The sequence below is a fragment of the Hyperoodon ampullatus genome (assembly GCF_949752795.1).
Source record: "Hyperoodon ampullatus genome assembly, chromosome: 19".
Classification (NCBI taxonomy): domain Eukaryota; kingdom Metazoa; phylum Chordata; class Mammalia; order Artiodactyla; family Ziphiidae; genus Hyperoodon; species Hyperoodon ampullatus.
The window spans coordinates 53,694,408-53,716,982 of record NC_136932.1 but is presented as its reverse complement, the minus strand read 5'-3'; the positions used below and the strand labels follow the sequence as shown (position 1 = coordinate 53,716,982).

At 36.5% G+C, this 22,575-nt stretch overlaps 1 protein-coding gene across 1 annotated transcript in view; it reads left to right on the top strand.

Moving 5' to 3' along the window:
- BRIP1 (BRCA1 interacting DNA helicase 1) overlaps positions 1-22,575 on the top strand; it is a gene marked incomplete at both ends in the record, with an annotated part of 186,619 nt that overhangs the window by 153,610 nt on the left and 10,434 nt on the right. Inside the window, 1 exon segment of the mRNA XM_079726063.1 lies at positions 8,058-8,170. Coding sequence (XP_079582189.1) covers positions 8,058-8,170 — 113 coding nt within the window.

The following is a 22,575-nucleotide window of genomic DNA, read 5'->3' as shown; positions in this document are numbered from 1 at the left end:
TAAGCTATTATGTCTGGCAAAGGATAAATGCAAATTTGGGGGAGGGGAAATAATGTTAATATAGATAAATGCTTAGTTACATTTTGAGAGATAGGTAGGAAATGTATAGTTGGATAGAATTTTTAAGTATTCTTCTAATCTCTAAATATTATAATATACTTTATTGCTGAATTGTCAGAAATTATTTTTTTAATATTACCTAATATTTCCTATGGTGCCATATTATTCACTATACTACTTTAAAAAGCATATTCTATGACGCTTAAAGGAAAGTTTACTTTATATTCAAGTTATAAAGCTTTAATTTAGAAATTTTACAGGTTCTTTTGAGGGGATATAAAATAAAATGTCTTATATACCAATTTGAAAGCTACTTGTCAGAAGTGTACTTATATATATATATCAGAAGGTTAATAGTATTATAGAGTGTTCTGAAGAGATTTTGTTTTCTCTTAAGTAGTTTTACAACTTCTTAAAACTGTAAATCGTTAATTTATCTTGAAAGTCTGAAATTTTTTCAAGAAAATAACTTTATACCTTTGATTAGGCTTATACTTCAAAAATATGCTATTTGATAAATACTTGCCCAGAAATACCACATAGGGGATCTTTAAAAGCTGACTGACTGAAAAGAACAATTCCTACTGTTTCACATTGGATTAACTAGTTGCTAGGAATTATAGTCAGTTTGTGAACTTACAATGCTAGCAGTTTGTTATGTGAATAAATTGTCATTACATTTGAGAACCATTTTTTATTTTAATTAGATTTTAATACTCATTCCATTTTTAAATAGGAGAAAGCCACAATAGAATTGACTTACCTAAGATCTCACTCAGAGGAGCTGTAGGGTGTCCTGACTCTGGGGTTTTTACTCTCAAGAGAGCAAGCTCTGGAGACAGACAGACTAGATTCAAATCCCAGCTTTACTACTTACACACTGGGTCACCTTCCACATGTTACTTAATTCTTTAAAACTTATTTTTCTAATCTGTAAAATGAGGTAACAGTACCTACTTTTTAAGATTGTTATGGGGATTAACTGAGATAATAATACCTATTAAGCACCGTACTGTGCATGGAATGTTATAGCAGCTTGACAGATATTGTTATCATTTATTATTAAGATCTTTGGTTCCCCACTTTTCCAATTTTGACTTTCTGATTAGCTAACTCATTATCAATTTCTATTCTTGGTTTAGAAATTATTTCTTTTTTTCTTTTTTAAATTTTTATTTATTTATTTATTTGTGGCTGTGTTGGGTCTTCATTTCTGTGCGTGGGCTTTCTCTAGTTGTGGCAAGCGGGAGCCACTCCTCATCGCGGTGCGCGGGCCTCTCACTATCGCGGCCTCTGTTGTTGCGGAGCACAGGCTCCAGACGCGCAGGCTCAGTAATTGTGGCTCACGGGCCCAGTTGCTCCACGGCATGTGGGATATTCCCAGACCAGGGCTCGAACCCGTGTCCCCCTGCATTGGCAGGCAGATTCTCAACTACTGCGCCACCAGGGAAGCCCTAGAAATTATTTCTTTAACGTGGCTTGAGCCAAGTTTATCTTCTTCCTTAAACATACTTTTCTTTTTGCCTTCTCTTGGTGGGTTACTGGATTCCTTCTCTCAGTGGCTGGAAACTTTGGAGTCATTTTTGACTTTTCCCCCTTTAATAAACCCACATCTACTTTGTCACTTAAGTTCTGTAACTCCACAGTGTTGTTATGAACTGGGTCTCTTTTCCATTCCCTTTGGCTTTCCAGGTAAGGCCCTCATTACTCCTATATCAAATTCATAGCATGTCTTCATTTCTCAACTCCTCTTTTATACACTGTAATCAAAGTTAATATTTTAGCACTTATATTTACTTGATGGCCATTTGTACTCATTCGTTTCTGTTCTTGTAATCTCTTGCTGGGCAGAAAATATTTTTAACTTGTCTTTGTATTCCTGGTGCGTATCACAGATACCTTACACACAGCCAAAACTATAAATATTGAATGGAATTAGTATTTTTTTTAAGTTACCAAAAATTTCTTTTCATTATATCAATTTTTATACTTTAAATGCATATTTTTAATGTTTCTACAGCATTCTTTTTTATTTAGTTTCTTTTTTTAAGCTTTATTGAGGCATAATTGACTCTATAGCATTCTTGAGAGCAGCTTAAAACATAACTCCCTTTTTTCACTCAGTGTATGAAAAATGTGAAATCATAATACATAATTTTCTTTCACTCAAAACTTGGATTTTCTAACACAACATTGTAAATTAACTATATGTCAGTAAAAAAAAAAAAAAAAGAACTAATTTTTTACAAGAGACCTTTTTACAGGAAAAAGCTCATTAACTTATATATTTGAATAGGTCAATCTGATTTGTGTATACCATACATTCTGACCTTGTATAAAAGTAGCTCAGGGCTTCCCTGGTGGCGCGGTGGTTGGGAGTCCGCCTGCCGATGCAGGGGATGCTGGTTCGCGCCCCGGTCCAGGAAGATCCCACATGCCGTGGAGTGGCTGGGCCCGTGAGCCATGGCCGCTGAGCCTGCGCGTCCAGAGCCTGTGCTCCGCAATGGGAGAGGCCACAAACAGTGAGAGGCCCGCATACTGCAAAAAAAAAAAAAAAAAAAAAAAAAGTAGTTCACTTTTGAGATGATGTAATTTTAAAGATTTTTATGAAGACCAGATGAAGGCTGGGTATGTGGTACCCTTTGGTGTGACATTTCTTTTAATAGGAATGTAGTTCTATGCCCTGTAATTAGTTGAGTTTTTTTGAAAGGGATATGATTATAATATCAAATTCAAGGACTAAATAGCAGAATTTATTATGATTTCTCTTCCAGAAAAGAAGCAGAAGTTTAATTTAACACAGTCTCTGTGTGTTATTACCTAGATAGAAAATGAACGTACATTTGGTCACTCGGAAAAGTGAGAAATTCTTGATGTCCTTTAACAGTGGAGCATTTGAGTCAATAAATATTGTATCAAATGCATTAGTACTGTTTCAACTCTAATTTTTAAATTTGTTTAGATCATCACTGACTGCTTTTTATTTATTTATTTATTTATTTATTTTTGGCTGAGTTGAGTCTTCATTGCTGTGCATGGGCTTTCTCTAGTTGTGGAGAGCGGGGGCTACTCTTTGTTGCGGTGCGTGGGCTTCTCATTGCAGTGGCTTCTCGTTGCAGAGCACGGGGTCTAAGCACGCGGGCTTCAGTAGTTGTGGCTCATGGGCTCTAGGGCGCAGGCTCAGTAGTTGTGGCGCATGGGTTTAGTCGCTCTGAGGCATGTGGGATCTTCCCGGACCAGGGCTTGAACATGTGTCCCCTGCATTGGCAAGCAGATTCTTAACCACTGTGCCACCAGGGAAGTCCCTCTGCTTTTTTATGCTTTGATTCTTTTACACCAACCAGTGTCTTTGGTGTGTATGAAGTTATTTTGCTCCAATTGATGTGTTTCATTATTTCTATTGATCTGTCTTAAGATTTACTGACTAATTCTTCTGCCTTCTCCAATATGCTGTTAAACCCATCCAATGAATTTTTTTTAAGTTCTTGTATTTTTCAGTTGTAGAATTTCTATTTGGGTCTTTTTTATACTTCCATTTCTCTGCTGAGATTCTCCAAAGTTCAGTCGTTAAACCATATGTTTTTAAGTTATTTAAATATATTTATAACAGCTACTTTAAAGTCTTTGTCTGCTAATTCCAATAGCTGAGCCCTTTCTAGATTGGTTTCTATTGACTGCCTGTTTTTCCTTGATTATGGATCATCTTTCTAGTAATTTCTATTGTATAGAAATTATACAATTTCTATTGTATAGAAACAAAAATATATTTTTGTTTTTGTAGGCAGTTCAATTAGTAGATGATCATCTTGAACTTATATGGACACGATTTGACAATATATTAGGGGAGATCTGGGAAAAGCTCAAAGTACAGTCTCTAAATTCTGTTTCCCCTGTGGTCCTTGTTAGAGTTTGGTTTAAGTCTTTTGGGGGGCTAGTTTAAAATTGGTATTGCTCTATATTGTGGTCCTTATTCCTAACATGACACCTGGCCATTTGTATGTGTGTGTTTGTGTTTTACTTGATTTTTTATTTAAAATATATATCTTGGCTAAATTTCTATGTCAAAACATATAAATCTGTTTCTTTCTATATGATAGCCCAATATTTATCTCAGAATAATTGTAGTATATTTCATTGACCCACTTGATGTACATTTAGGTTGTTTCTTAATTTTCTTCAATACAAAGATGCAATGAGTATTTTCGTACATATTATCTATCTGTACTTACTGGAAAATATAAATACATTTGGTAAATATTTGTCAGTATTCTATAGACAAAAACAATGGAAATGTTAAATTTGCATTTCTTGGTTTACTAGTAAAGTTGAGCATCTTTTCATGTGGGTTACCAGCCATTTATCATTCATCTTTGATGACTTGCTTTCTCACAGATTATTTACTTTTAGTAGTTAGATTTTGTCATTGATTATGTATGAGTTCATTGTATATTAGTTAACAGAACTTTTTCTCCAGGTTTTCATTTGGCTTTCAATGTTATTTATGGTATTTTGAGGCCATGAAAGGTTTTTACTAGGGAAATAAGAGGTCCATCTTTCCAAAACCAGGATCAAGGCCAGCAGAAAGTTTGCCACAACACTGTATGGACCTCTTTATTTTTAAGGAAGAACAAACCTGGAGGCAACACATTTCCTGATTTCAAACTATATTATAAAACTTTTGCCGGGCTTCCCTGGTGGTGCAGTGGCTGAGAGTCCTCCTGCCGATGCAGGGGACACGGGTTCGTGCCCCGGTCCGGGAAGATCCCACATGCCGCGGAGCAGCTGGGCCCGTGAGCCATGGCCGCTGAGCCTGCATGTCTGGAGCCTGTGCTCCACAACGGGAGAGGCCACAACAGTGAGAGACCTGTGTACCACAAAAAAAAAAAAAAAAAGTCACTTGGATTTTGATAGAGATTTTACTGGATCTGTAGATCACTTTGGGTAATAAGGACATTTTAACAATACTAATTATTCCAATCCATAAACAGGATCTTTCCTATTTTATTTGTGTTTCTTCAATTTCTTTCATCAGTGTTCTGTAGTTTTTAGTGTAAAGATTTTCACCTCCTTAGTTAAATTTATTCTAAAGTATTTTATTCTTTTTGATGCTATCGTAAATGGGATTGTTCTCCTAATTTCTTGGATAGTTTGTTGTTAGTGTGTAGGAACACTACTGATTTTTGTATCCTGCAACCTTACTGAATTCATTTATTAGTTCTAAGAGTTTTTTGGTGGATCTTTAGGCTTTTCTACATATAAGATCATGTATCTGCAAACAGACAATTTTAGTTCTTCTTCTCTGTTTTGGATGACTTTTATTACTTTTTCTCCCCTAATTGCTCCAGCTAACACTTTTAATACTTTGTTGAATAGAAGTGGTAAAAGTGGGCACCTCTGTCTCATTCCTGACCTTAGAGGAAAAGCTTTTAGCTCTTCACTATTAAGTGTGATGTTTCTGTGGGCTTGTCTATATGGCCTTTAGTATATGGAGGTATGTTTCCTCTATGCCTAATTTTTGAGAATTTTTATCACGAAAGGATGTTGAATTTTGTCAAGTGCTTTTTCTGCATCTATTGAGATAATGTGATTTTTATCCTTCATTTTGTTATAGTGGTGTATCACATTTATTGAGTTATGTATGTTGAACCAATGTGTATTTCAGGGATAAATCACACTTGATCGTGGTGTATGATCCTTTTACTGTGCTGTTGAATTCAGTTTTGTTGTTGTTGTTATGAGGATTTTTGCCACTATGTTTATCAGGATATTGGCCTGTAATTTTCTCTTTTTAAAGTCCCTACATGGCTTTGTTATGAGAATAATGCTGACCTCTTAAAACGAGTTTGTAAGTGTTCCCTCCTCTTCAGTATTTCAGAAGCATTTGAGAAGAACTGGTGTTAATTCTTCCTTAAATGCTTAGTAGAGTTTCAGTCTCACCAATGAAGTTATCTGGTCCTGAGCTTTTCTTCGTTTGGGAGGTTTTTTTTTTTTTTTTGCTGTACGTGGGCCTCTCACTGTTGTGGCCTCTCCCATTGCGGAGCACAGGCTCCGGACGCGCAGGCTCAACGGCCATGGCTCACGGGCCCAACCGCTCCGCGGCACGTGGGATCCTCCCAGACCGGGGCACGAACCCACGTCCCCTGCATCGGCAGGCGGACTCTCAACCACTGCGCCACCAGGGAAGCCCGGGAGGTTTTTGATTACTGCTTTAATGTCCTTACTTGTTATAGGTCTGTTCAGATTTTTTATATCTTTATGATTATTCTTGGTAGGTCGATTGTTTCTAGGAATTTATCCATTTCTTTTAAGTTATCCATTTTTTTCACATATAATTGTTCATAGTAGTCTCTTAGGATTCATTGTATTTCTCTAGTATCAGCTGTAATCTATGCTTTCATTTGTAATTTTATTTGAGTCCTTTTTTTTGCTTAATTAATTAGCAAAAGTTTATCAGTTTTATTTGTCTTTAAAAAACAACTCTTAGTTTCATTGATTTTTTCTTTTTGTCGTTTTTTCTGGTCTGTTTCATATATTTTTGCTCTCATCTTAGTAGTTTCCTTCCTTCTGCTGAGATTAGTTTGTTCTTTTTTCTAGTTTCTTAAGATGTAAAGTTATGTTGTTTATCTGAAATCTTTGTTTTTTCTTCATGTTGGCATTTTTTGCTATAAACTTCTCTCTTAGAACTGCTTTTGTTACATCCCATAGTTTTGGTTTGTTGTATTTCCGTTTTCATTTGTATTGAGATACTTTTTTAAAAATATTTATTTATTTATTTATTTTTGGCTGCATCGGGTCTTAGTTGTGGCACATGGGATCTTCCTTGCGGCCTGTGGGATCTTTCATTGCAGCATGCGGTCTCTTCATTGCAGCACTCACCCTTCTCTCTCTAGTTGCAGTGCGTGGGCTCCAGAGCACATGGGCTCTGTAGTTGCAGCATGGGCTCTCTAGTTGTGGTGCACATACTCAGTAGTTGCAGCACACGGGCTTAGTTGCCCTGTGGCATGTGGGATCTTAGTTCCCTAACCTGGGATTGAACCCGTGTCACCTGCATTGGAAGGTGGATTCTCAACCACTGGACCACCAGGGATGTCCCTCAAGATGCTATTTGATTTCTCTCTTGATTTCTTCTTTGACCCATTGGTTGTTTGGGTGCATGTTCTTCAATTTCCACGTATTTGTGAATATTTCAGTTTTCCTCATGTTATTAATTTCTAATTTCTTACCATTGTGGTTGGAAAAGATACTTGATAAAATTTCAGTCTTAAATTTCTTAAGACATATTTTGTGGCCCAACATATAATCTATCTTGGAGAATGTTCCATGTGCACTTGAGAAGAGAAGAATGTGTATTCTATGCTGTAGATTTAAACCAAATCATAACAATAATTAACATTAAATGTAAATGGTCTAAACATCCCAACTAAAAAGCAGAGATTATCAGGCTGGATAAACATAAAATAATGAACTGTTGATATATGTTTCAACATGAATGAATTCCACAATCTTTATGCTAAATGAAAAAAGACAGACACAAATGATTACATACTGTATAATAACATTTACATAGAATTCTAAAAAAGGCAAAACAGAAAGTAGACCATTGGTTGACAGGGTCAGCAATAAAGGAAATTGCCTGAAGAGGGATAGGAAGGAGTTTTTAGGTAGTGAAAATATTCTAAATTATTATTGTGGTGGTGGTTACATGACTATACATTTATTAAAATTTATCTACATGTACATTGAAAGTTTGTGAATTTTGTCATATATAAATTATTTCTCAATAAAACTGATTGACATCACACAGCTAATTAAGTTCATGTAGGCATTTAGGAAATGTAAATATGAATAGAAATGTTTTAAATGAACTGAAAAAGGTTTAGTACTGAAAAACAAATCTTTGTACCCTAATTAAATGATACTCAAAATGTTAGAAGTTAATGAGTTTTTAAATGAGCTTTAATTACGTATTTTTCTATATATTTTTTTTTAATTATTAGGTTGAACTAAAGCGACAATATAATGACCAGCATTCAAAATTAAGAGGTCTTTTACCAGGTCGTCAATGGTACGAAATTCAAGCATACAGGGCCTTAAACCAGGCCCTAGGTAGGTAAGTGGAGTGAAATTTAATGTAATATTACGGTAATATTATCTCTGACCAGGACTATTTGTAGAGCTAGTCTTGCTACTTTATTCCTTATAATAAATTTCATGGAATTTTATTTCACTAGAACCCTGGGAACTCTGGTATATTTTCAGCGATAGATGTCAGAAGTGAAAGTTGAAAGAGTCAATGGAATAAATGAAACCCAAAATAAAACTCAATATTTGCTAAAGTTTAAAGATTTATGATTGGTCAGTGAGTATACAACAGAGTGTTCAGTAAATGTTTAGAAGCTCACGACCAAACAATAAAATTTTATCTTGTGAACATCAGAACCTAAGTGATGATTTTATGGGTAAAAAGCAAACCATTTAAGAAGAGTTAAAACAAACTGTGTTCATGGTACTAAAGAATTCACACCAACTAACAGTAAAATTTAATTATAATACTCTTTTTTTCTAAAGATTCTGGTCCATTAAGATTTGTGCTTTGTGAAACTAGTTTTTAAATCACTATTTTATACCATAATTTCACAGGACATCAACACTTTAAATTTATAAACACTATAATTATTAGATTATTTATAATCTAATTTAACACTTTATGTTCTCTGTTTATGAAATTTAATTAGTTTAACCATATAATAGTTTTTTCCTGTGAAGCTGTATGAATAAAATTCAGATAATTCAAATAGAACAACACAGGTTAAGAGTAAAATCATGAAAATATGGCCATTTGACATGTTTTCAGATCAGCCAGAAGACCCACAGCTAACCATTATCTGCCCTAACCAATCTAGAAATTGGACTTTTCTCAAGTGTCTTGTTTACTCACATTAGCTCATTTAAACATAAGCAGGGGCTTCCCTGGTGGCGCAGTGGTTGAGAGTCCGCCTGCCGATGCAGGGGACACTGGTTCGTGCCCCGGTCCGGGAAGATCCCACATGCCACGGAGCGGCTGGGCCCGTGAGCCATGGCCGCTGAGCCTGCGCGTCCGGAGCCTGTGCTCTGCAACGGGAGAGGCCACAACAGTGAGAGGCCTGTGTACGGCAAAAAAAAAACAAAAAACAAAAAAAAACATAAGCAGACCAGCTTGCATTTGAGTTCAGATTTACATATGCTGATGACATGAATGCAACAGCTGGATTTAAGTCCCAGCACACATCACCCACTCCCCTCCCCATCATTTCATAATGATATTCTGCAGTTGTTTCTCTTCAAACTGAATGATTCAGTTCTATGTTTAACCTACTGCCCTTCTCTGCCTAGAAATCCCACTGGTACTTGGCATCAGGTTTCACTGGAAATTGTTCTTGAAGCATTTCATCTACTTACTTTGTCTCTCCCTGTTGATTGACCTGTTTGTTTTATTTTAATATTCAGCAAATAGTTTCTAGGGGAACCTGAATATTTGTTTTAAAATTCTTACCTTTTAGTCATTAGGCTTAATTTCAGGAAAATAAATATTTTTACCTCAGTTGATTATTTTTTCTCTTAATATAAGCAATGCCTTGAATTTTAAGAAACCATTTGAAGCAAAAGTACATTTGTATCCTATTTTGTCATTTATAAACCTTTTCTACATATATTAAACAGGTTGTGAAAGATGAAATTACTTGTCTAATGTCACATAGCTACTAAATGCACCTTCATGTCTTGACACCACCTACATTTAAAACCTTAAGACTTGGTTTTTCATCCTTATGCCTACCTGTATCCACTAAAATTCTCACTATTAAATATAAACATCTCACTATTAAACTGTTAAATGTACCATATCCTTTCATTATTCTTTGCCTTGGCATACAAGTTACCATACAGTTCATTTGGCAAGTTTACCAATCAAAACCTAGTTGAAGAGGTCATGTCCTTTATGAAGACTTTTTTTTATTTCTCCAACTAGAGTTATTTACTCCTTAGGAAACACATAGCACTTTATACTTATCTCTATTATAGCATATATCTCATTGTTTTGGAGTAGCCTGTTTATCTGTCTCCTTCCCTAAACATGTATTAGACATTTTTCCATTCTCAGCAACCACCTGTGCCTCATATTAGGACATAGATGCACAATAAGTACTTGTTGAATTAGTGAAAAATGCCAGGTTCAGTGCTTTTCCATCTATACCATATTGGCCAGAGAGCTTCTAGAGCTTCAAAACATACTTTTCAAGAATTTCAGAAAAAGCATGTGTTTATAATATTGATGTAGAATACTATAGTTTCAGTATTTTATTAATTAAAAAGTGGATAGACCAACTGTCATCGTACTGATTTTCAGTGAAACAGTATCAACAAGTAGCAACTTATTCCAAAGAAACATCCACTAAAAAAAATCAAGTGAATGTTTTACATCATTTGATAAAACTCATAATGTGTATTGATTGACATAAAAGGTGCTTATACTAATGCACTGTTCTTATAAGGGATATGTCTAGAAGGACTAAAGTAAGCAGAAACAAATTGAGTTTAAAAAAATGTTATCTTTTTTTTAAGCCCACATGGGACTGTTAAGAGTATTTGAAGTAATGTAAATCCATAAAATGTAATAACAGCTTTCAGGAATGTACCAGGTGGTTTTGTGACCAGGTTACAACTGCACTGTAAGTTTCCTAAAGGGTCTGCTTTACTAAAGTATAATCTTTGTCTCAAGTGGGCATAATTCATTTGAGCAAGGCAGTATGAAAACAATGGAAAAAAGAGAAGGTGAAACCTTTTTCTCTGAACTGTTTTGTTAACTTAAATGCCTTTCTGCCATAGGACACTTTAAACATAAACCAAAATAGAATAGCACCCTGACTTTGCATTGATTTTCAACACTGTTATATAATATTGGCAATATACATCTTCCTATCCTGCCCAATTTTATGGTTGGTCTGATGCCTTGGAACCTATGGATTACTTTAAAATATCACACAAGAATGTCATATAAAATTTAGATTTTTAATGTCCCTATGAAATAATCAAACCTTTATGTTAATTTTCACCCCCTCTCAAAATCCCATGATAGTTAAGGAATAAAAATGTCAAGCCTATAAAGTTGAAAAGAGTGGGAGAAGAGACAATGACAGATGAGCTGTCAATAAATTTTGAACACTGGAAAACAGATGAATAACTGAATGACTTAGCAGGCAAGAGAAAGCTGAAATTTAAATCTGTAATCATGAAAGCTAACAAGATCTTCCAGATTCAAGCATGGAAAAGCTTAGGACTTGGGGGTACTCTAAAGTGTCGGTAAAATACTGTTAAACTAAAGAGGATTGGTTACAAGTTAGTATATGTAGTAGACATATAGGGGGCTGTAGACAGCCCCCTCCCCTACCCAAGTTTACTCTCTGGATAGAATGAACTAGAGAGCCTATATATTCTTTAACTACAGTTACAGCTAAGGATGTGTTAAAGATGTGGGGTAAGAAAAGTCTACCTACTGAATGTGAGAGCTCCATTCTCTTTTTCTTCTCAGCTCTGAGTAGGCTGACAATCAATCTTATATCTTCACGGCAGGAAAGTACAGTGTTCCTGTCTAAGAAAACTGACCACCCCATGAATAAGGGCCTACAGATAGTAACGAAGTGGCCCTGTTCCTACCTTACTGCAAGCCTCCCAGCCTATAAGTCCCACCCATGTACACAAAGCTACCAGTCAGCACTTTAGTGCCTTACTCTTAAATAAGTGCATGGAGTCTTCACCAGATGTTCAAAGAATGTCTGTAATATGAAAAACAGAGACCAAAACAATACCAACAAAACAAAAGCAAGGTGGAAGAACTTGTAGAAAACAGAAACAGTGCAGTAGAAAAGAAGTTGGCAAACTTTTTCTGTAAAGGGCCAGATAAGTACATATTTTATGTTTTTCAGGCCACATACAGTCTGCATCCACATTCTTCTTTGTTTTCTCTTTAACCTTTAAAATGTAAATACCATTCCTAGATTGCAGGCTATACAAAAACATGATATGGACCAGATTTTCCCTGTGGACTATAGTTTGCCAACTGTTGGATAGAAGAAAACTTTAAAAAATTTTATCAGTAATACCCATAGGGGGAGGTAAGATATTGCCTCCATAAAATAAGAAGAGAAAATAAGAAAAAGCTCCTAGACATTAACATGGTAGCAACAAATTTTAAATGCAGAATTGGGCTTAGGAGAGAAAATTGAAATCCCCCACACCCAAAAATCAAAGAGAAAGAAAATGGGAAAGAATAACTAGAAAATTAGAGGATCAGTATGCAGGAAACAACTTCTGATAAATAGGAGCTCCATATGAAGAGATTAGATAAAATAGAGAAAGAAACATGTCAAAGAAATAATTCAAGAAAAATGCTCAGAATTGAAGGACATACTTTCCTGATGAAAGCATCCACTCAAGCACCAGTAAAGGGGGAAAAGCTACAAAGCTCCTCACTATGCAGTTTCAAAGTACCCAAGGTAAAGAAAATGTCCTGAAACCTTCCAGAGAGAAAAAGACAACTCTCATACAAAAGATATAGAATCAGTATTGAAACAGACTTCTTAAAAGCAACACTAGAAGCTGAAAGACAGTTGAAAATTATCTTCAGTTATTTGAGGGAAATTTCTGACTTGCAGTCTAAGATCTTAGCAGCCCAAATGATCAATAAACTGTAAGACAGACTAAAGCCTTCAGTATTCAGTATTAAAGGACCTAAAACATTTGCTTCAAATGCACACTTTCTCAGGATCCAACTGAAAGATATTCTCCAACAAAGAAGAGAAAGTTCAGAAAGAGGAATACCAAGGATGCAGGAAACCGGAGTTCCAACCCAGAAAAGTGAAATTCCCAAAACAACCAAGGAAGAAAGCTCTGGGATGAATCTGTGTGGCAGTCCCGTAGTAGTTAGTCTAGGTTGGTTTTTGAGGATGGAATGTTTTGCCCATATTGAGAAAAATTCTTGCAGCTGTGACAAAGTGGGAATTAATTAATGATAGAAACATAGAAAATTAAGCAAAAAAGGAGAGAGGGAGAGTTATTAACTCCAAGGCAGACAAAAACGTCTTCTATGGGAAAGGACATGTAATCATAGTGGATCATGTAATTCACCTTTAAATGGTAATCCACTGAATATTGATTTACAAAAGAATTGTGATATAATGCTGCTAGAAGAATGGAGAGGTAGTGAAGTTATCGGTGATATGAGATAAACATCTTCTGTAGGAAGAGTCAGTAAATGATTTCTAATGGTTAAAACCCAGGAAGTAGTAATAGTATGTTATTTAGAAATGTGGAGGCAAGTGACCACAAGAACTATGTAAAATATTTTCAATTACTGGTTTCTGAGATTGGGAATTGGAGATGTGGTGTGAATAGGCAAAAGAAAATTCTGTTTTTATTAAGACTATTATAATACTATTTGACTTTTAAACTATGCTTGTGTATTTGATTAAAAATTAAAATTTACAAGCTAAAATTAACTTTTTAAAGAGTCTGGAGATTGGTTCAAGATGGCGGAGTAGAAGGACATGCTCTCATTCTTTCGAGAACACCGGAATCACAACTAACTGCTGAACAGTCATCGACAGGAAGACACTGGAACTCACCAAAAAAGATAAACCACATGCAAAGACAAAGAAGAGGCTGCAGTGAGAAGTACGAGGGGCGCTATCACAATAAAATCAAGTCCCATAACTGCTGGGTGGGTGACTCATAAACTGGAGAACACTTATACCACAGAAGTCCACCCACTGGAGTGAACGTTCTGAGCCACACGTCAGACTTCCCAACCTGGGGGCCTGGCAACGGGAGGAGGAATTCCTAGAGAATCAGACTTTGAAGGCTAGCGGGATTAGATTGCAGGACTTTGGCAGGACTGGGGGAAACAGAGACTCCACTCTTGGAGGGCACACACAAAGAAGTGTGCGCATCAGGACCCAGGGGAAGGAGCAGTGACCCAATAGGAGACTGAGCCAGACCTACCTGCTAGTCTTGGAGGGTCTCCTGCAGAGGCGGGGGACAGCTGTGGCTCACCAAGGGACAAGGACACTTGCAGCAGAAGTTCTGGGAAGGACTCCTTGGCGTGAGCCCTCCCAGAATCCGCCATTGGCCCCACCAAAGAGCCTGGGTAGGCTCCAGTGTTGGGTCACCTCAGGCCAAACAACCAACAGGGAGGGAACTCAGCCCCATCCATCAGCAGACAAGGGGATTAAAGTTTTACTGAGCTCTGCCCACCAGAGCAACAGCCAGCTCTACCCACCACCAGTCCCTCCCATCAGGAAACTTCCACAAGCCTCTTAGATAGCCTCATCCACCAGAGGGCAGACAGCAGAAACAAGAACTGCAATCCTGCAGCCTGTGGAACAAAAACCACATTAACGGAAAGACAGACAAGATGAAAAGGCAGAAAGCTATGTCCAGATGAAGGAACAAGATAAAACCCCAGAAAAACAACTAAATGAAGTGGAGATAGGCAACCTTCCAGAAAAAGAATTCAGAATAATGATAGTGAAAATGATCCAGGACCTCGGAAAAAGAATGGAGGCAAAGATCGAGAAGATGCAAGAAATGTTTAACAAAGATCTAGAAGAATTAAAGAACAAACAAACAGAGATGAGCAATACAATAACTGAAATGAAAAATACACTAGAAGGAACCAATAGCAGAATAACTGAGGCAGAAGAATGCATAAGTGACCTGGAAGACAGAATGTTGGAATTCACTGCTGCAGAACAGAATAAAGAAACAAGAATGAAAAGAAATGGAAGACAGCCTAAGAGACCTCTGGGACAACATTAAACACAACAACATTCACATTATAGGAGTCCCAGAAGGAGAAGAGAGAGAGAAAGGACCCGAGAAAATATTTGAAGAGATTATAGTCGAAAACTTCCCTAACATGGGAAAGGAAATAGCCACCCAAGTCCAGGAAGCACAGAGAGTCCCATACAGGATACACCCAAGGAGAAACACGCCAAGACACATAGTAATCAAATTGGCAAAAATTAAAGACAAAGGAAAATTATTGAAAGCAGCAAAGGAAAAAGGACAAATAACATACAAGGGAACTCCCATAAGGTTAACAGCTGATTTCTCAGCAGAAACTCTACAAGCCAGAAGGGAGTGGCATGATATACTTAACGTGATGAAAGGGAAGAACCTACAGCCAAGATTACCCGGCAAGGATCTCATTCAGATTCGATGGAGAAATCAAAAGCTTTACAGACAAGCAAAAGCTAACAGAATTCAGCACCACCAAACCACCTGTACAACAAATTCTAGAGGAACTTCTCTAAGTGGGAAACACAAGAGAAGAAAAGGACCTACAAAAACAAATGCAAAACAATTAAGAAAATGGTAATAGGAACATACATATCGATAGTTACCTTAAATGTGAATGGATTAAATGCTCCAACCAAAAGACACAGGCTCGCTGAATGGATACAAAAACAAGACCCATATATATGCTGTCTACAAGAGACCCACTTCAGACCTAGGGACACATACAGACTGAAAGTGAGGGGATGGAAAAAGATATTCCATGCAAATCAAAAGAAAGCTGGAGTAGCAATACTCATATCAGATAAAATAGACTTTAAAATAAAGCATGTTACAAGAGACAAGGAAGGACACTACGTAATGATCAAGGGATCAATCCAAGAAGAAGATATAACAATTACAAATATATATACACCCAACATAGGAGCACCTCAATACATAAGGCAACTGCTAACAGCTCTAAAAGAGGAAATCGACAGTAACACAATAATAGTGGGGGACTTTAACACCTCACTTACACCAATGGACAGATCATCCAAACAGAAAATTAATAAGGAAGCACAAGCTTTAAATGGCACAGTAGACCAGATAGATTTAGTTGATATTTATAGGACATTCCACCCAAAAACAGCAGATTACACTTTCTTCTCAAGTGCGCAGGGAACATTCTCCAGGATAGCTCACATCTTGGGTCACAAATCAAGCCTCAGTAAATTTAAGAAAATTGAAATCATATCAAGCATCATTTCTGACCACAACACTATGAGATTAGAAATCAATTACAGGGGAAAAAAATGTAAAAGCCACAAACACATGGAAACTAAACAGTATGTTACTAAATAACCAAGAGATTACTAAAGAAATCAAAGAGGAAATCAAAAAATACCTAAGACAAATGACAATGAAAACACGACAGTCCAAAACCTATGGGATGCAGCAAAAGCAGTTCTAAGAGGAAAGTTTATAGCTATACAAGCCTACCTCAAGAAACAAGAAAAATCTCAAATAAACAATCTAACATTACACCTAAAGGAACTAGAGAAAGAAGAACAGACTCAACCCAAAGTTAGCAGAAAGAAAAATATCATAAATATCAGAGCAGAAATAAATGAATTAGAAACAAAACAGTACCAAAGATCAATAAAACTAAAAGCTGGTTCTTCGAGAAAATAAACAAAATTGATAAACCATCAGCCAGACTCATCAAGAAGAAGAGGGAGAGGACTGAAATCAATAAAATTAGAAATGAAAAAGGAGAAGTTACAACAGACACCACAGAAATACAAAGCATCCTAAGAGACTATTACAGGCAACTCTATGCCAATAAAATGGACAACCTGGAAGAAATGGACAAATTCTTAGAAAGGTATAACCTGCCAAGACTGAACCAGGAAGGAACAGAAAATATGAACAGACCAATCACAAGTAATGAAATTGAAACTGTGATTTTAAATCTTCCAACAAACAAAAGTCCAGGACCAGATGGCTTTACAGGTGAACTCTATCAAACATTTAGAGAAGAGCTAACACCTATTCTTCTCAAAATCTTCCATTCCAAAAAATTGCAGAGGAAGGAAAACTCCCAAACTCATTCTGTGAGGCCACCATCACCCTGATACCAAAACCAAAGATACTACAAAAAAAGAAAATTACAGACCAGTATCACTGATAAATATACATGCAAAAATCCTCAACAAAATACTGGCAAACAGTAACAACACATTAAAAGGATCATACACCATGATCAAGTGGGATTTTATCCCAGAGATGCAAGGATTCTTCAGTATACGCAAATCAATCAATGTGATACACCATATTAACAAATTGAAGAATAAAAACATATGATCATCTCAATAGATGCAGAAAAAGCTTTTTACAAAATTCAACACCGATTTATGATAAAACCTCTCCAGAAAGTGGGCATAGAGGGAACCTACCTCAACATAATAAAGGCCATATATGACAAACCCACAGAAAACATCATTCTCAATGGTGAAAAACTGAAAGCATTTCCACTAAGATCAGGAACAAGACAAGGATGTCCACCCTCACCACTATTATTCAACATAGTTTTGGAAGTCCTAGCCATGGCAATCAGAGAAGAAAAAGAAATAAAAGGAATAGAAATTGGAAAAGAAGAAGTAAAACTGTCACTGTTAGCAGATGACATGATACTATACATAGAGAATCCTAAAGATGGCACCAGAAAACTACTAGAGCTAATCAATGAATTTGGTAAAGTTGCAGGATACAAAATTTATGCACAGAAATCTCTTGCATTCCTATACACTAATGATGAAATATCTGAAAGAGAAATTAAAGAAACATTCCCATTTACCATTGCAACAAAAAGAATAAAATACCTAGGAATAAACCTACCTAGAGAGACAAAAGACCTGTATGCAGAAAACTGTAAGACACTAATGAAAGAAATTAAAGATGATACCAGCAGATGAAGAGATATACCTTGTTCTTGGGTTGGAAGAATCAATATTTTGAAAATGACTATACTACCCAAAGCAATCTACAGATTCAATGAAATCCCTATCGAATTACTAATGGCATTTTTTACAGAACTAGAATAAAAAATCTCAAAATTTGTATGGAGACACAAAAGACCCCGAATAGCCAAAGCACTCTTGAGGGAAAAAAACGGAGCTGGAGGAATCAGACTCCCTGACTTCAGACTATACTACAAAGCTACAGTAATCAAGACAATATGGTACTGGCACAAAAACCAAAATATAGATCAATGGAACAGGATAGAACACCCAGAGATAAACCCACTCATCTCTGGTCAACTAATCTATGACAAAGGAGACAAGGATATACAATGCAGAAAAAACAGTCTCTTCAATAAGTGGTGCTGGAAAAACTCGACAGCTACATGTAAAAGAATGAAATTAGAACACTCCCTAACACCATACACAAAAATAAACTGAAAATGGATTAGAGACCTAAATGTAAGACTGGGCACTATAAAACTCTTAGAGGAAAACATCAGAAAAACACTCTTTGACATAAATCACAGCAAGATATTTTTTGATCCACCTCCAGAGTAATGGAAATAAAAATAAACAAATGGGACCTAATGAAACTTAAGATCTTTTGCACAGCAAAGGAGACCATAAACAGGACTAAAAGACAACCCTCAGAATGGGAGAAATATTTGCAAATGAATCATCGGACAAAGGATTAATCTCCAAAATATATAAACAGCTCATGCAGCTCAATATTAAAAGAACAAACAACCCATCCAAAAACGGGCAGAAGACCTAAATAGACATTTCTCCATAGAAGACATACAGGTGGCCAAGAAGCACATGAAAAGCTGCTCAACATCACTAATTATTAGAGAAATGCAGATCAAAACTACAATGAGCTATCACCTCACACCAGTTAGAATGGGCATCATCAGAAAATCTACAAACAACAAATGCTGGCAAGGGTGTGGAGAAATGGGAACCCTCTTGCACTGTTGGTGAGAATTTAAATTGATACAGCCACTATGGAGAACAGTATGGAGGTTCCTTAAAACACTAAAAATAGAACTACCATATGACCCAGCAATCCCACTACTGGGCATATACCCAGAGAAAAACATAATTCAGAAAGACACATGCACCCCAATGTTCATTGCAGCACTATTTACAGTAGCCAGGTCATGGAATCAACCTAAATGCCCATTGTCAGATGAGTGTATAAAGAAGATGTGGTACATATATACAATGGAATATTACTCAGCCATAAGAAGGAAGGAAATTGGGTCATTTGTAGAGACGTGGATGCATCTAGAGATTGTCATACAGAGTGAAGTAAGTCAGAAAGAGAAAAACAAATATCGTATATTAACACATATATGTGGAACCCAGAAAATGGTACAGATGAACTGGTTTGCAGAGCAGAAACTGAGACACAGAAGTAGAGAGCAAACATATGACACCAAGGGGGCAAAGCAGCAGGTGGTGGGGGTTGTGGTGTGATGGATTGGGAGATTGGGATTGACATGTATACACTGATGTGTATAAAATGGATGACTAATAGGAAAATAAATAAGTAAACATTAAAAAAATAAAGAGTCTGGAGGTTTCAATTCTAGATAAGATGGAGTAAGTACATTCTGTGCTGTCTTTAAAAGCTAGACAGAATGCATGGAGCAGCTATTTGAGTACCGTGAAAAGTGAATAATAGTAGACAGATTGCGGAAGAAGGCCAGAATTCAAAATACCAATGAACTGGTTGGAATAACTATATTAATATCAGGACAAAGTAGAATTAAGAGGAAAGAAAATTATTGGGGTGTTAGAAGAAAAATTACATAATGATAAAAGGGTCAATTTATCAAAAAGACATAGCAATCCTAAATGTGTATGCACCTAAAAATAGAGCTTCAAAATACATGACACAAAAGCTGACATCTGAATAGAGAAATAGACAAATCCACAAGCATGGTTGGAGACTTTAAAATTCCTCTCTCAGTAATAGATAGAAGTAGTAAACAGAAAATCAATAAAGAGATGGAAGACTTAAACAATATTATTAACCAGCTAGATTGAATTGACATTATAGAGCACTCCACCCAACAACAACAGAATAAACACAAGGAATATGTACCAATTTAGACAATGTCCTGGGCGATAAACTTAAAAATTTTTTTAAGGATTTGAAATCGTAGTGTGTTCTTTGACCATGCTGCAAATAAACAAACGAGAAATCAATAACAGAAAGATAACATAAAAATGTCCAAGTACTTGGAAATTAAGAACATCTTTAAAAATCCATAGGAAAAACAGGATGTCTTAGGATAATTAGAAAATACTGTGAACTCACCAGAAATGAAAATCATCATATCAGAATTTGTGGACCACAGCTATAGCAGAGCTCAGTGGGAAATTTATATCATTAAATGTTTATTTTCAAAAACAAGAAAGATCTCTAATCAGTTATCTAAACTTCTACCTTACGAAGCTAGAAAAGAAGAGCAAAATAAATGTAAAGCAAACAAAAAAGAAAAGAATATAAATCAATGAAACTAAAAAATCAATAAAATCCATTTTTAAAGCAATCAGTAAAATCTACTGACTTATAGGTAAACTGACAAAAAAAAAGAAGTCACAAATTGCCAATATCTGGAATAAAAGAGGTGATATTACTACATATCCTGCAGACATTCAAAGGATAATATGGGAAAATTTTTACCTGTCTCAGAGCTCACTTAAGCAGTTGTTTAACTTCACAGCTTCCTGAGACAATGAATGAAAATTGGGACAAATAACAAACTAACTGAAAAGCTTAAAGAGAAAAGCTGGGAAATGAAGTGTCCATGGGGGCTTTAAAAGTTCCAACATATTCCTGAGACTCTAGTAGGAATGTTTAGGACTGTGCACATGACCAGGGATGTGTACATGCTCATAATACCTGAGAAGATCCTAAGCTCTCACCTCTGTGTGACCTGAGGCTCTGCTGAAGCAGGAAGTGAAGACTAAGGTAGAGTTTTTGCCTGCCTGATCAAGGCTCAAAAATGTATCCAAAAACACATGCAAAGCCTCTTGGCAAAGAATGGGAGACTGTGGATTACAGATGTTTAAGGAAATCTCTATCTAATCATTAGCTGACGACTAAGCTGACCTAGCAATGGTCACACATGACAGAATACAGACTTTACAAAATGATTTCAGAAAAGTCACAACAACAACAGCAGCATCAACAACAAAAATCCTTGGGGAGGGAGGAAGAATCTGATTTCTACAGTTGCCACATTACATTATTTAAAATGTACTCTTTTCAACAAGAATTATGGCGTGTGCAAAGAAGAATATATTCCCCATACACAGGGGAGAAAGCAGTCAATAAGAATTATCCCTAAGGGAGTCCAGATGTTGTAGTTAGTGTATAAAACTTTTTTTTTTTTTTTTTTTTGCGGTACGCCGGCCTCTCACTGTTGTGGCCTCTCCCGCTGCAGAGCACAGGCTCTGGACACGCAGGCTCAGCGGCCATGGCTCACGGGCCCAGCCGCTCCGTGGCATGCGGGATCCTCCCAGACCGGGGCACGAACCCGCGTCCCCTGCATCGGCAGGCGGACTCTCAACCACTGCGCCACCAGGGAAGCCCAGTATAAAACTATTTTAAATATGATCAAGGAACTAAGGAAATTATGCCTAAAGAGCTATAGGAAACTATGAGAATGATGTTTCAGCAGATGGAGAATATCAAGTTAGATAGAATTTTTTAAAAAACCTATTGGAAATTCTGTAGTTGAAACGTACAATAAGTGAAATGAAAAATTTATTAGAGGGGCTCAACAGCAGTTTTGAGCAGGAAGAAGAAAGAATTGGTTTCCAGTCTGAGGAACAGAAAGAGAAAGAATGAAGAATAATTAAGATAGCCTCAGGAACCTGTACAACCCCGTCAAGCATACCAGCATACACATAAAGAGAGTCTTAGAGGGAGAGAAGAGAGAGAAAGAAAGATTTTTTTTTTTTTTTTTTTTTTTTTTTTTTTGCTGTATGCAGGCCTCTCACTGCTGTGGTCTCTCCCGCTGCAGAGCACAGGCTCTGGACGCACGGGCTCAGTGGCCATGGCTCACGGGCCCAGCCGCTCCGCAGCATGTGGGATCTTCCCGGACCGGGGCATGAACCCGTGTCCCCTGCATCGGCAGGCGGACTCTCAACCACTGCGCCACCAGGGAAGCCCAAAACAGAAAGATTTTTTTGAAAAAGTAATGGCTGGAAACTTCCCTAATTTGATGAAAAACATTAATCTACACATCTAAGAAAATCAGGAAACTCCAAGTAGTTTGAACTCAAAGAGATCCATACATAGAAATGTCATGATCAAGCTGTCAAAAGACAGAGAATCTAGAAAGCAGCAAGAGAAAAATAACTCATTATACAAGGTATCCTCAATAATTTAAGCAGATTTCTCACTGGAAACCATGGAGAGAAGAAGGCAGTGAAATGACATGTTTAAAATGCTGAAAGAAAAAGACTGTCAGTTGAATCTATATCTAACAAAACTATCCTTCAAAAATTAAGGAGAAAGAACATTTCCAAATAAACAAAAGACTGAGAGAATTAATCTCTAGAAAACTTATTGTACAAGAAATACTAAAGGGAGTCTTTTTCTGGCTGAAATGAAAGGACACTAACCAGTAACATATCCACATGAAGAAATAAAGAGCATCTG